We start from the raw sequence: 15278 nt of genomic DNA, 5'->3' as shown, positions 1-15278 counted from the left end.
AACACGATTCGGTATGACAATTACACATTGAAATAATGTCGTTTGCTGAAAATAATTACAAGGTCATATATAAAGGTTATTCGGGCGTGTTCGGTTATACCTCTTTTTAGATGAATCATTATATACATATTAATATATTAATTATTATATACCTTATATGTCATTTCAAAATGAATCGCATTAAACTATTTTTGTATTATTTACTTTTAATATTTTCATTTTATACTTAATACTCAACATTGTTGCGTTTTTTATTTGGACAACCTTTGAATAAGGTCCAGCAATTAGTAAGACTACTGAAATCCACAAAAAATGTTTAATTTTTATGTTCTATCTTTTTGTACACAAAAATTGTAATATAAATTTAATAAATAGTTTCATAACAATAACTTAACAAATTCTAGTTATAATTATGTCCAAAACTATTATTAAACAAATTTATTAAAAATTTACTCACTTCGATATATCAGATCCAATATTTCATAAGGTCTCCGTATTTAACTATTCTTAGTGTGACTTAAAACTTTTCTATTCTTTTGTAAACACGTCTCAAAAGAGCAAATAAAATAAGCACTACTCCATTCAACTCTGGACAAAATGGAAATTTTGTTAGGCTTATATGCAAAACACATAAAAAGTTTAAAGTTAAAATATCGAAAATGAATAATAATTCTTTGCAATTATTGGTAAGAATATTTTTCTTTTACATGATTGTGAATAAAATATGAATTTTCATGACTTTTAACAGTAAAATAATAAATAGAAAAAATAAAATAATTAACGAAATCATTCGTTGACAATTAACTGAAAATTTCGTATGTAATTACAAAAGTCGTTCACAATAGACGAATTTTTAGTCTTGGCAACCATGCGATTTGAGCTGCATATTACTTAGGCGATTTCAAAGAGGTTGGACCAAATAAGCCAACAGTGTTGTTGTTTTACATGAGATTTAAAATAAGCGGCTGTTCTTTTGTGATATACTTACTAACCAAAAGACCTTTTATAAGAATTATAACAACAAATTACATACTTAAAAGAGTTGAAACCGACTTTGCAATGTATTTTATTGTTGTGCCATTGACCTTCATTACTGAAAATCTCTATAACACGAAATAAACACACCATGCACCGATATATAATAGTGCTGTTCATTTTATTCGGATTTTTTAAAAACCCAAGTTCTACGATTATTCGATTTTATACATAACCTAAAACCCATGAAATCTCTATATCTATTATGTAATTCAAATATTAATTTTTTTATACAATTTTGCTTATATATTAATTTACATTTTATTTTTTTCCTAGAAATAACGATTTAAAAACAATAACAACAGTAACAACAATAACTACAACAAAAAAATTTGAATTTTAATATACAAAAATAAATTTGCGCCTACCTGCGTGATCATTAGAGGTCATTCAGGTCAAATAATTATGCATTGAGGAGCATAACTAATTTAAAAGGTTTTATTTTGTGATTTAATATTTTCTTAGAAAGGAAAAATGAAAACTTTTATAAATTTTTCATAAAATTAGCATAACTAATTTCTTCATAACTAATTTAAAAGGTTTTATTTTGTGATTTAATATTTTTTTAGAAAGGAAAAATGAAAACTTTTATAAATTTTTCATTAATATCATCAAATTTTTATATGTGTATTTTATATATAATATTTTCATTAATTTAATTTTTTTAATATAAATTATAAATATAAGTTATTTATAATTATAATTTATAAATTTTTTATTTAATAATATGTAATTAAATAAAATAAAACAAACACATGTGTATAATTTCCTGCATAAAATACCAAAACCACAAAATAATACAAACAAAGCAAATTCTATCATCCTTCAAACAATTTGTGTGATGCACGTCCGTTTGCATATTGTGCTCTCACATTAAATTTTCAATTTCGGAGACTTTTTTAAAATCTGTTTAATCAGAATGTCAGAATACTTCGTAAAACCGAATACGAAGTCTAAACATCAAGGAATACTTGTACAAATATTCTTTTGTTTATATCGTGCTGGAGAAATGAACGCCTAACAACTTTAACTGGCAACTCTTCTCGTTTTAAATCGAAACGTCAAAATTTGTGACGAAGCGTGGAATGTTATAAAATATAACAAAATATTTGTATATTGTTTTGATTATAGTAATGAGCGACTCCGAATATGAAGATGAAGATTCTTATTTAGTTTTCGCAGACTTTCAAAATCAGTTATTGAAACATGAAGTTGAAGACTGTAAACAAGCAATTAAAATAATTGGATTAGAAACGAAAAATCCAATTGCAGAAATAAAGGGCAACATATTTAAAGGTTAGGCGTGGTGAACTATTTTATAACATTACAGAGCACTAATATAAAAAATTAAACATTTCAGGTAATTTTGACTTTGCCTTGGCTACTAAAGTGTTTTTCAGTGATGATTGTGCGGAAAACGTTGCAGCTGATACACTTTTTGAAACTTCGTCTCCACAAATGTACTCGTATATGGGAAAAACGAACAAAATTATAAAATTTGAAAGAATGTTTATAGGCGAAAACACTAATATTGAAGATAATTCAAGTTACACAAACAAAAATATACTGGAAGATAAAAGTACTGAACAAAATATTAAATTAAATATATCATATACTGAAGCTATTAAGACTTTTCCAGAAGATAGACAATAATTGTGTAACTTTTATATTGATAATATTTTGATTGATTATATTAATCTAAATCTAAATGTCTATAGAAACAAAAGTAATGGAAGAAATAATGGGAGTTGAAATGGCTCCTCCCATTTCGCTTAATGATTTTTTCGTAAACTATTCAAATAAGCTTAAAGAAAATTTAATTTTTATGATCGAACATCCATTAGTGGAATTAAATATAAGACATTGTATGCGAAATCGTATTACGGACGAGGAATTATTGAATCTGGAGGAAGCTACATCACTAAATAAACTTTCAGTGCCAGATGAGAGTGAGGTATATGAATATCAACCAGGTGTTTCTGAAATCTATCGCTGTCGATACAAATGTGCTGAAAGTGTATCAAATTTGAAATCCGATAATTATTTAAGGAATTCTAAGAAACAATCTGAAAAAAATCCATTTAAGCGATCAGCTGAAATATATAAGATGGTAGAAACTCCATTTGAAAAAATTGATGCAAGGGGTTTTGTTAGCGATTTAGTTATAACTGTAAGATTTTACAGTCCACGACGTGTTTCTCATGAAGGTCAAAAATTGGAAAAACCTAAATTTGCTGAAGAATTTCAGTGCTTGGGAAGTAATTTACTAACAGAGCTTCGGGACAAAGTTTCATGTATATGCGGTAAAAAAAGATTTTTTGATGTAAGTGACGAACCATATGCAGAACTTCCAGAAAAATTTCAAGATCCTGGATTTTTTTTTATAACAGATACATTTTACAACGATATGCGGATTCCACAAAATGCTGACTATTCAGCAATTATACGTGAATGGGCTAAAAAAACTAATGGTTTACAGAACTTTAACTTTTCTGTAAAAAATATGGAAAATGTGCGTTTTTTTGACCTAACAGTAAGCATTGGTTTTCCACAATTATACCAGCATCATGGAAATTGTCAACATTTATTTACTTTTTCACAAGTCGAAATCCTAACACCTAGTGATCAATACTTTTCAAAGAAATGTTATCCAATTTTAAAATCATATAATGTGCACACTAATCGCATATGTGAAATGTGTAGTAGTCAACATTACTTTTTTGTCGTTAAAAATAGTAATCGCCAACTGCATGATCCAGCTTATTTATGTGGAAATTGTTTGAATGATTTTTTCTATACCGGTAATAAAAAAATTGGTGAATTTGTTGCATATCGAGTACGCGATTTTAAAATTGAAGATAATAACGCTGAAAAATCGGATGATGATAATGAAAGAAGATCTTCATGAAGAAGACTTTTACTACTTTTGAAATAAAAATAGCATTATTGAAGATAATCATTATTAAATTAATAATATGGAATTGGAAAAACAGAATTGATGTTGATTTATCTCCATACATACAAAATCTTCTTACATACTAAAAGCAGGAAATTTTGCAGAGAAGCCAATTATTTTGAATTTAGCTGCATTTAAATGATTATTTTATTTATTTTATGTCATATTTTCATTATATAGGGCATGCTGTATCAAAACGATAAATGTGCAAGAAGTACCAGCTTGGTCGAAAAATTAGAAGAAAATTTGTGATTCATTTTGAATTTTTATCAAAGAATATATTATTTGAATGATTTACGTCATTTTGATGCAGGATGATTTTGGTGCAATGATGAATTGGAAACTTACTGCTTTTTTACTGCATAGAGTTAAGTATAATAATTGTGAACCACTAAGTACCCAGGTGATGTGTTTAATTTATTAAGAATTATTTGATTAGCATCGCCAAGGAGTACATAATCAAATATTTTATATCGTTAATAATTTAAATAAGATTTATGTCTGTGTCACATTATTGTTTTGCATTCAAATAAATATTAAGAAAATTTTAATAAATGTATATAAATGTTTGATTTATAAATATAAGTCTATAAATTAAAATAATATTAATTGAATCAGGAATATGTATTTTCTATGTATAAGCTAAATAACGCAATTTATTTTGTATCTTGTATAATTTTAAATGTTCAAATATAAATCAAAATTTGATAAAACGTGTTTATAATGTGTTTTCACTGTATCGGAGCAAAGTATGCTTTTGTATGGATAAACAATTTTTTTTGTTTTTTTTTTTAAATCAGCTGTTAAGTTAAACGTCACTTTATAAAGCGTGTAATATACTTTAGTATGTATTATACAGATTTTTGTTTATAGTTTATTCTTTAAAGGGAAGACATGTCGAATAAAGATGAAATAAGTGAAAATTCTTCTTCTTCAAACATTGCGCCAACCCTAAAGAATGCTTGGTCGGTAGGAAGATTTGAAAAATACACAAAAACAGCTGAAATTTATATACATATTTTTATTACATTAGATACGTTCGTGCAGCTTATATAAGGATGAATATGATAACTGCACTAGTATTAAAGCCCGTTTTCATCAATATTTTGTGGATGGCGAAAATACCGATTGTACACAATGGAAAACAGATTATGACAACTGTATAGCGTACGAGGAATCTGAAAGACGTGATGTAACAGCAGGTGAAGCTATAATTAAAAGCGAACAACAAAGGCGTGAAACGCGTATGAAAGCTCATTATGGCAACACAACATGGAAAAAACGTTCAAGCCCACCGGATGACTGGAGTAAACCCCTACCAGAATGGCTTACAAAACGCTATGAGAACTCTTATCTTAAACTTAAACAAATGGAATTGGAAGGCCAATTGCCTGTAGAGAAAGAATCAAAGTCATACTGTACAATAATGTAAATACTTGAAAATTAAATATGAAAATATATATTTATTTGATATATCTAACTAAATATCAAAAGTTTTTACAAAAGACGTCAACTTTGTTCTTCAAATGGAAATGTCTGCAGTAATGTTGTAGCTTCTTTAGGGGCTCGTCCCAATTTGTACAGAATTAAAAAGTACAAATTTAAACATCTTATTTTGAAAGCATTTCGCCTAAAATTGAAATGAAATACAGTCATTGCATTTATATGAAATAGTAAAAATAATTAAGTTACCACAAGCAATATTCAAATATACACCGCCGGTAAAACCATTGTAAACGTCCAGTAAATGAATTGAAGTTTTTATTCACACATTTTTGAGCATGTTTTGCCATAACGCTAGGTCGATCAACTACATCACCATGGTGCCTTCCAATTGCTCTTACAGTGTTTAAATTTCTAATATAATTATATAATGTGCATATCAACAAGTATTTGTGTTTATAAATAAGCATTACCTACCTTACTACAAAAATCATATTACGTGGCATTTCCTTTAATGTGTTCATTATTAAATCGAAATTCTTTTTCGCAATTTCCTGAATATATTCTATATCTGCTTGTGTTAATTTCGTTTTTATATGCCCATTATTCATACTAATAGGCTGTTGAAATAAAACTTCTGCGAACTTCATATAGTCCTTTATGTTCATTTTTTTTGCACATTCTTCCATTTTTTTGTCGTTACGTAATACAGTAGCTTCCCAAAACTCGCAGAGCGGCAAACGTACTTCTTCCGGTAATATTTCATAAAGGCCATGATCAAGTAATATAAGTTCTGCTTTGCCATTATTTGGGTTTTTTCGTATAAAAACTATTAAATTCTTTATTAATAAATATAAAACTTAATGATAAATTAAAATAATAAATTTACTATTTCCTGGATGGGGGTCTGCATGTACGAATCCAGTTTTAAATATTTGCTCAGCAAACATTTTAAATAACTTCATATCAATATCACGTAAATCCATCTTATTACGCCGTATTTGCTCCATATCACTAATTTTAAATCCATTCATCCACTCTAAAGTTAAAACGCGCTTATGAAAAAGCCGACCATATTAAGAAAATGTCTATATACATCTTAACAACGGTTATACTTACGGTTGTAGTATATTTCCAATAAACCTTCGGTATGTAAACATATTTAAAATTTTCAAAATCCTTTGCGCATTTTTCTGAGTTTTTGCCCTCATTCACGAAGTTCAACTCTTGTATTAAATTCTTACGTACGTCACGCAATATCCAACCAAAGTTATAGTTTTTGAAAAATAATTCGATAATATCTTGTAAAAACATTATAGTACCCAGATCACTAGTAAAACGTTTGCGTAAATCACTATATTGAACCTATATTAAACCCATTTCCAAAATTAAATTAAATACACTAAAAATGTATATAGCTACTTCATCTTACTTTTATAGCTACTTCATCACCATTCAAGAGTTTACCACGAAACACTTGTGCTAAACTAGCGGCTGCTACTGGTTTATAGTCGAATTCGGCAAATATTTTCTCTGGCAATTGTCCAAATTCTTCATGAAATAGTTTTTGTACATCATTACCTAGTGAAGAAAATAAAATTAAAATAAAAATATAACTTATAAAAGCACAATTACCAATTTTGTATGGCACTTACGTGAAGTTGGCAAACACTCATCTTGTAATTTTGCAAGTGTGCTTGTATATTCCTTAGGGAGTATGTGATTAATAGCAGCAAAACCTTGCCCAACTTTAATATATAGGCCACCATTTTTCAAACATGTTTCTAATAAGCGATTAGCACTTCTCTGATGCACCGCACTTAACTGGTTGTCATAATCTTTATCATTTTCATGCCTTTCCAGTAATATATAATCAACTGCAATCAAAGAAGCAGTTTTCAGTGAACGTATAAATCTAAAAGTAGCACCACAGTAAGTAAATTCATTGATAATGCCATCGTAAGCAATTGTACTGCCTAAAAGTCCAAAACCCAGGTACGTTAGTTTGAACTTTAGCCTACTTCCATAACCTAAACGATGATTGTGCAGAAATGATTTTTTAATGTTAACATCACTTGTTGCTCTATTTGCACACTGCAATAAAAGACGACTTTTTGTACATAATCTTGTGATATGCATAGTGAAAGTAAACTGTTTCTCTGCAATATAATTCTTAAGTTAGATTGATTTAATGCATTTAAATATAGGTCAACCTCCTGAAAATAAATAAATTTTTGTTAACGTAAGCAATAGATAATGAGAAAATATATGTACTTTATGTAAGATCATTGAATATTAATATTTCGGACACTACCGTCGTTTTTGGTGCAAGTTATTGTTCTAATGCTATTTATATTATTTACAAAAATAATAATACTTATGATCATCATCATCATTTGTAAGGTTAAAAATATAACTATGTCATCGTTTTTATAAATATCGTTTTAAATAAGTAAGAATAAAAATATAACAAATTTATCATTTCTAATTAACTTAATAATTGTTATAAATAAAATTCCCTTTGTTATATTAAGATACATCCACCCCAAAGCGACCATTATCTGCAAATGTTGGTTCGTTCGTTTTGGTTTGGATGCACCTTTAAGTAACAATAATTATTAATTTCTATGTTTGAACTTACATATAATAATTTTTGTTTTATATCTTTATATGTTATTCTATTATTTTAAAAATGTATACAAATGGTGAGCACAGTTGTCGATGGTGATAAATGATTCCGAATTATAGCCCAGCCGTGGTCACTTCTGGAACCAGTTCATTTTTATTTTACGCAGGAGTGTAAATGTGCCAATATGAATTACAAAATTGTTTTTAATAATAAAGAAATGTAAATCTATTAACGAACTCACCGTTAGAATATTTTAATAATTTTTTTAATATATTTTTCCTGTCTAATAAGTACATAAGTATGTTTACCTTGAAATTGCGAGAACAGCTGTTTGGCATATAATAAAAGCTATCAGCTGTTCACAGAATAGTTTAGCAAAACAAAATAATAAATTACTGACTACAAAGTCCTTTATTTAGTTTTGTAAACGCTTTAATATTTTTTAATAAACGAAAACTTTATTTAAAATAATAAAATTATGCTAAAAACATTACAATTGGTCTTACCAAATAAACACATACTTTGCTGTAATTGTAAATTATCGTAAGTTTGTAAAAATTCCCAATTTAATATAAATATTTACATTACATAATGTATGAAACTGGGACAGTCCAGCGAATACACGTGTTGCGCTGATCCTTAATATGTGAAATTCCAATGTAGGCGTGCTAAAGATTTAGAAAAATAAAATTATATATGTAAGTACATATGTTACTTTTATTGCAGTATTGCATCATGGCACGTGAACTCAAATTCTAAAGCTCGTAACATCTTTAATATATCAAATTTAACAAATAAAAATAGAGAATATGTGAAAAAGGAGTTAATTGGGTAAGATCTATATACAGTATGTTTATATGTATATATAATTTTTACTAAATGTTATTAAATTATAGTTATTCCATGCAAGAAATGTATGAAGTTGTAGCAGATGTAACGAATTATTATAACTTTGTACCTTACGTGAAAAAATCACATGTCCACAGTCAACAACAAAATGGATTTAGAGCAGATCTTATTGTCGGTTTTCCACCACTTAATGAAGCTTATACATCGACTGTTTCCTTAATGCCACACAGTTTAGTAAAATCTGTTTGTAAAGATGGACGTTTATTCAACTATCTTCTAAATGAGTGGCGTTTCAGTGCCGGTTTAAAGGATATTCCACAATCTTGTGTTGTAGATTTTAAAGTTTCTTTTGAATTTAAATCATTGTTACATAGTAATATAGCAAACTTATTTTTTGACTTAATATGTGATCAAATGGAACATGCATTTGTAAAAGAGGCTATACGTAGATATGGTGCACCCTCAATAAAATCGCATATTTTATCGACACGCAGATCTTGACTATTAAATAATAATTAGTTTTATTAAATTTATTACTATTTCTATTCCTATATAATTGACTCTTCTGTATCTTTAACTATAGTTATTTTTTACAGCTTGTATTAGGTCAAATTTAACTTATCGATAACTATTGTTAACATATCGTTCATTCAAATTACATAGCAGGATAGTAATATTATATTTCCTAAGCCATTTGGCAGCAAAATGCATAAGTTGCAAGAGTAAAAAGAGGAAAATACACCTTATATCTTATTTTCTTCAAAACTAAAATTTAAAAACAAAATGTACATTTTATAAAATTCTTCAATTAAAAATGAATATTGAATCACATAATTAAATAAATATGTTAATATCATATGGATAAAAATAAACTAAATTTTCCATTAATTTAAAAATAAAAAGTACCTTTATCAAAGGTGTACAATATAACATATAAATAATAATTTATGAGTGGGCTAATTTGTCATTTAAATAGAAATAAAAAACTATAATTTATTACTTATATTTAAAACAAATTATTTTATGAAGAGATTTTTCGAAAAGTAGTGAAGTACAACAACAACAATTTATTTTATATTATTTTAATTATCTGAATTTTAGTAATACAGTTATACAGTTTTTTTGAGTATTGCCAAATACCCATCATCAGTGGTCATCTTCAGGGAAACTGACTATCGAAGATGGTCAAGAAGATGGAAATTATATTAATAACATAATTCGTTTCAATATAAATAATAAATTATAGTTTTTTTATTTTTATTTAAATGACCAATTACCCCATTCATAAATTATTATAGATTTTTCAATTATATGTAAATAATTTTAATAAATTAAACTCATATCAAAAAATAACCAATATTTTCTTATAAAATTAAAATAAAATGTACATTTCACGCGAAGATGTTCAATTAAATATAAATATATTGATATAACTAAATAAATATGTTAAGTTCATGTGCATAAATAAGCTAAATCTTCCTCTACACTAAAATTTTTAAAATGCACATTTTACGACTTTTCCGGATATAAAGTTAATCTATTGCAAAATTAATATTCCTTCACTTTTTTTTTTCTAAAAAGAGCTTTAAACAAAATAAAAAATTATTATATATAAAATTTCAACATAATTCTCATTAGTTTATTTTATTATTAAATAATTCAAAACCAAAATACACAATTTTTTACTTGTATTTTATTATGTATATATTCAATTTCGCTAAACTCTGCTTATTATTACTTTTAGTTAATAAAATATTTTTTTATTTAAAAACTAAAACTTAATTAAGTACACATTTCTTAAATTCGATTTTAAAAATAACAATATTATTGAATGAAATAAAATTTAAAGTTTGGGAGTACATATAAATATTTGAAACCAATAAGACTCAAATAAATATAAATTAATTCGTATAATAAAATATTATTGTACAATTTTGTTTAATTGACATGACAAACTTTTACATGTACATTAAAAACCAATCAAGTCTTAGCAATTCCGTTGATATTATGTGTAAAACTGATGTTTGTATACTTGTCTATATATAAAATACTACTTTTAAGCATTTTATGTTAAAAATAAATAAATTTTAACAAAACAAATATTTGAAATTATTGCGTCGCTCATATGCACTATATTACATTATTGCAATATCTCTTTGTATAAAAAATTATGGAATGAATTTAATAAGGATAATATAAAAAAATTACAATATACAAATTCTGTTGTATATTAAATCCTTTTGAGTTAATTTTTTAAATTTAATTTTAAGACGATATGCACTGCTCCATATTGGCATGTTATTCATATTAACTATTAAATTGCATTTTCTTCAATTTAATACTACTAAGAAATATTAACGTTTTATATATTAGAGACCTACTATTTTACAAAACATTGATTGAAAAAAAAAAACATTGATTTAGATAAATGTTGCATCACTATAACAGTTTTTTTTTCTAAATATCTGATTTTATAACACGATCAAAAGAAAAAAGCTTAACACTACATTATTTTAAAATTAAAATTCAATATATTGTATTTCTACTAGCTTTTTTTTCAACTTAAATACATTAAGCAAATATAATTAATCAAAAATTGTTGCAAATTAATTAATTACAACACTCATTTCAAATTCTTTCATATATGACAGTGCCACTACATATACATATATTTCTACAGTGTAAATTTTTCTCAATATTATAAAACTTCTTAAAATACTTTAAGGTACTTTCTAAGTTAGATGTGCTACTAAAAAACTTAAACATATTGAAAAAATAAACAAACTTAAAACATAAAGCAGCACCACAAAAATACAAGAAGAAAAATACATATAAAGGTAAGTCAATACTACAAAAAATATTTTTTAATGGAACAATACTAAAAAGTTTATTTAAAAACGTATTAAACTTTAAGTTAAGTAAAACAATACTTAAAATTAGTTCACAATATCACTTTGTTAGACGCTAGACGTCCTAATTTTCGATTTTCTTATTTTCTAAGTGTATATATGTATATATATATATATAGTATAATGTAGTACAGTTATTGAAGCTATCAATTATGTTTGGCACGTTTACCAAACATATATCCTTTCCAACGTTCAGCAGTTCGGGATATTAAAGGATCACTATCAATTGTTGCCAATAATAGCAACTGATTTACATGTGTGGCGTGATAGTCCCACCGAGCTAAATTAGGTGCCACACCTATAAATATTTCAATTTATTGTAAGAAATTTATTAAAATAAAACTAAATATCAAACCTAAACTCAAATGCCTTAAATCGTAACTTGTGCCAGAACCAGTGTCATAAAGAAGCAACATCTTTTTAAGTGACTGCATCCCTTGATTATAAAGCTTACCAGCTTCTCCTGCCACATATGCTGGCGCTGTCGAGTTTAAGTCGTACAAACCCAGTAAGGAATATATGAAACCATTAAGCACAAACGATGATGGTGTCGTAGGATATTCTTCGTACCTATTATTGAGTACTCTGTTATATTAATAAATTGTTCAATAAAAAAAAAAACATACCAAAAATATTTGTCCATAAATTGTGCCAATACTCCGCCGTCTTTAGACAATACATGAAAAGGTTTAAGCGCAAAAGCTGCAGCTTTCAAAAAGCGTTTATCACCACCAGAATGCCAATAGGCTCGTGATAGAACTGAAATAGCATGCCCCTGCCCCATTGCCGAAATCCAACCAGCATGAAGTTCCGCAAAACCATTTAAACTTCGTTTAACAGGATTTGGCCAGCCGCCAGTTTTCATGTCCTGGTTATTAACAAACCACTCGGCGGCATCATAAAAATGCGCCATGTGATTCGAAGTAGCAAGCGTTATATTATCAAAGAAACCTATTCCTAAAAATGATATTGATAATACTCTTAAATCACTACGACGAACTTTAATTGCAGATTTCTTATCAGATGTGAGACCCTTCTGGATATCAATAGCTAAATCTCGAGTAGTATGTCTCCATTTATTTAAAGCAGATGTACCCAATCCATAATAAATGTTATCTTCCTGTACGCTTAGTAATAAATCGGCTGGTATATAATGCAAACGATATATACGCTTTGTTTCTCGATTTAGCATGTTTATCATTAAACTGCTGCTATTTGTAACTAATAGCAAATCTATACTAAGGACATAATCAGCACCTTGATCAACTTTAATCGTTACAGCGCTATCATAATCAATTGAAGTCTCGTATTGTATAACGGAAGTATTGAATTTGGGATGCCATATTCGAGAAATATTACTACCTTTCGGCATAAGCCATTCATTTTGATTAGCATCAGCATCTTCTAGAATCTATAAAATTGTATTGCAATATTTAACATTAATGCAAATGTACTTCATAAGGTAATTATTTATACCTTATTGCGTGGTTCCTGTTCTGTCAGATTTTTACTATAGTGTGATAATGCAAATTGTGCAATTTGAGTTGGATAAAAATAACCACGTTTTTCCCATTGCGTGCTCAAAGGTACACCTTCAACTGGACTGATACATTTTACACGATCTCGAACCTTAAAAAAAGAAATTTAATGATATTCCATGAAATCAAATGGAAGTTGTGTTCATATTAGAATCTTTGACTTACCTCGACATTATAGTTTTCAAAATACATATATAAACCTCGAGCATCATATTTGCCTTTCGGTAAATTAATTTTAGCAGTGCTGTGCCACCAGTTAAATTTAATAACTTTTTCTTTTTTTTCTACGTTACCAGCTTCCTTTGTATTAACAGCTATACCACCAGTGATATCAAAGTATTTATGTATAAAGGAAAATGGTACATATATTTCGTTGAATTTCTCATCGCGCATACAAGTTATTGTGTACTCTTGATTTATATCGCAGTCAATAGACTGCAAGGTGCTGAGAGCTCCACTTATTTTTGTATTTTCCGTAATATCATTATCTGTTAACTCATTTCCAATGCTGGAGTCACCAATTACTTCATATAACCGACGATCCCAATGTCTGACAAGGACATGTGGAAATGTGAATTCAGAGCAGCGGATATAAACTGCAAATGTTATAACAACTACAGCAACGGTTAAAAAAAACAAAACAGCTTTGAGATTAACTCGCATAATGAAAAGAATGATTGGCTCGTGCTGCAAATGATAGAAATGCCATATAGATTGTTAATTATTGTTATACCAAATATGCAGATGCAGTTTTATCTAACCTTTTTGCGATAACTGCACTGACCATCAGCGGTCAGTTGAGATGTAGTAGTAACATTTGTTGATTTTGCTATTAAAGCAAAATTAGTTGTCATTGATGAAATAGTATATAGAGATATCCTCTAGAAGTACTTTTGATGTTAAAGCATGTGATTTTTTTTTATATACATATGTAAGTACCAATGCATATTAAGAATATTTTTATATTAGCTACACTTTTTTAAATTTTTAGTTGTTTGTTTTAAAGTTATGATGAAAAAAACATTTTTTTCTCTTTATGCATTTTTCAAAATGTTTAATGCGTATAATATTTATACTTTATTTACTTAAACTTCATCTTTACTCGTAAAACATCTAAATGTCGATAGGAATTTACATATGATATTGACAGTGACAATGTTTTTTGTTTATATTATCGATATAAAATTCTAGTGCTACCAACTTATTCATTTTATTTTGAATACCAATACGAATGTTCTTTTCTTACAGAGATGCTCTTCACTTGAAAAATTTATAGGTTATCAAGAAACCGAATAATTGATATGAGCATATTTCTTGTTTTAAAAAACTTTACATTACAAGTATCAAATTGTTTAACAATTAAAAACTAATTAAAAAACTATAAAATATAAATTATTTTTCACATATAATTATAGACTGAAACTAATAAAAATTGATAATAAGTGATAGATATTCTTAATTAAGTTTTCAAACATTGAAAAATAATATATTCTTAATTAGAAATAAAAAATAAATAAAACACATTTTTGTGCAACTCATTCTTATTAGGTTCTTTCGGTGGCTCGCAAGTGTGACAAAAAAACAGCAAGTTGCTGGCCTATAATTGCTTACATGTAAGCAAGTAGTTGTGAAGTGGGCAAACACTTTGGTCAGTAAAGAAAAATTGGAAATTTCAATGAATATTTCAATCATATATCAAAATTTGTAAACACAAATTCAAATAAGATTAAACTGTTTTACAAATTTGAATATTGTGAAAATGAAATATTCTAAAAATATGCAAAATTGTGGAAAATGAATATTTTAAAAATATGCACATAAATAAATCCAAAAATTTTTGGGAGTATATGAAGAACATTTATTTAAAAATAGTTTTAAATTTTTTAACTTCTAGTTGCGAAGAAGTCAGTATTTATTAA

At 27.2% G+C, this 15278-nt stretch overlaps 6 protein-coding genes across 7 annotated transcripts; 4 read left to right on the top strand and 2 right to left on the bottom strand.

Moving 5' to 3' along the window:
• The first annotated feature begins 1967 nt into the window (after window positions 1-1967).
• On the top strand, window positions 1968-2827 carry LOC119678361. Of its 2 annotated transcripts, XM_038090151.1 has the most exons (3): window positions 1968-2331; window positions 2396-2692; window positions 2754-2827. In XM_038090151.1, exons 1-2 carry the CDS (start codon window positions 2169-2171, stop codon window positions 2686-2688), a joined length of 456 nt encoding a protein of 151 aa, XP_037946079.1. In that variant the 5' UTR covers window positions 1968-2168; the 3' UTR covers window positions 2689-2692; window positions 2754-2827. The 2 variants fall into 2 exon arrangements, with proteins under 2 accessions (XP_037946079.1, XP_037946078.1); XM_038090150.1 differs by lacking the exon at window positions 2754-2827 and having other exon boundaries at window positions 2396-2696.
• LOC119678360 (snRNA-activating protein complex subunit 3) lies at window positions 2725-4524 on the top strand. Its single transcript, XM_038090149.1, has one exon. It carries the CDS (start codon window positions 2744-2746, stop codon window positions 3941-3943), a length of 1200 nt encoding a protein of 399 aa, XP_037946077.1. The 5' UTR covers window positions 2725-2743; the 3' UTR covers window positions 3944-4524.
• Window positions 4525-4792: 268 nt separating this feature from the next.
• LOC119678359 (UPF0545 protein C22orf39 homolog) lies at window positions 4793-5475 on the top strand. The gene is made up of 2 exons (XM_038090148.1): window positions 4793-4960; window positions 5025-5475. The coding sequence occupies exons 1-2, from the start codon at window positions 4886-4888 to the stop codon at window positions 5421-5423; spliced, it is 474 nt and encodes a 157-aa protein (XP_037946076.1). The 5' UTR covers window positions 4793-4885; the 3' UTR covers window positions 5424-5475.
• On the bottom strand, window positions 5435-7638 carry LOC119678358 (uncharacterized aarF domain-containing protein kinase 5). Its single transcript, XM_038090147.1, has 7 exons — window positions 7090-7638; window positions 6867-7015; window positions 6554-6799; window positions 6324-6489; window positions 5912-6263; window positions 5684-5848; window positions 5435-5621 (listed from the first exon to the last, which is right to left on the bottom strand). The coding sequence occupies exons 1-7, from the start codon at window positions 7571-7573 to the stop codon at window positions 5501-5503; spliced, it is 1683 nt and encodes a 560-aa protein (XP_037946075.1). The 5' UTR covers window positions 7574-7638; the 3' UTR covers window positions 5435-5500.
• Window positions 7639-8533: 895 nt separating this feature from the next.
• LOC119682298 (coenzyme Q-binding protein COQ10, mitochondrial) lies at window positions 8534-9709 on the top strand. The gene is made up of 3 exons (XM_038095708.1): window positions 8534-8606; window positions 8790-8894; window positions 8960-9709. The coding sequence occupies exons 1-3, from the start codon at window positions 8542-8544 to the stop codon at window positions 9411-9413; spliced, it is 624 nt and encodes a 207-aa protein (XP_037951636.1). The 5' UTR covers window positions 8534-8541; the 3' UTR covers window positions 9414-9709.
• Window positions 9710-11834: 2125 nt separating this feature from the next.
• Window positions 11835-14334, bottom strand: LOC119680919 (D-glucuronyl C5-epimerase B). Its single transcript, XM_038093943.1, has 6 exons — window positions 14121-14334; window positions 13525-14046; window positions 13298-13450; window positions 12448-13232; window positions 12177-12391; window positions 11835-12119 (listed from the first exon to the last, which is right to left on the bottom strand). The coding sequence occupies exons 1-6, from the start codon at window positions 14211-14213 to the stop codon at window positions 11968-11970; spliced, it is 1920 nt and encodes a 639-aa protein (XP_037949871.1). The 5' UTR covers window positions 14214-14334; the 3' UTR covers window positions 11835-11967.
• Between the last annotated feature and the right edge of the window lie 944 nt (window positions 14335-15278).

The sequence above is a fragment of the Teleopsis dalmanni genome, chromosome 2, assembly GCF_002237135.1.
Source record: "Teleopsis dalmanni isolate 2A chromosome 2, ASM223713v2, whole genome shotgun sequence".
Lineage (NCBI taxonomy): Eukaryota > Metazoa > Arthropoda > Insecta > Diptera > Diopsidae > Teleopsis > Teleopsis dalmanni.
This window is presented reverse-complemented; position numbering and strand designations above follow the sequence as displayed.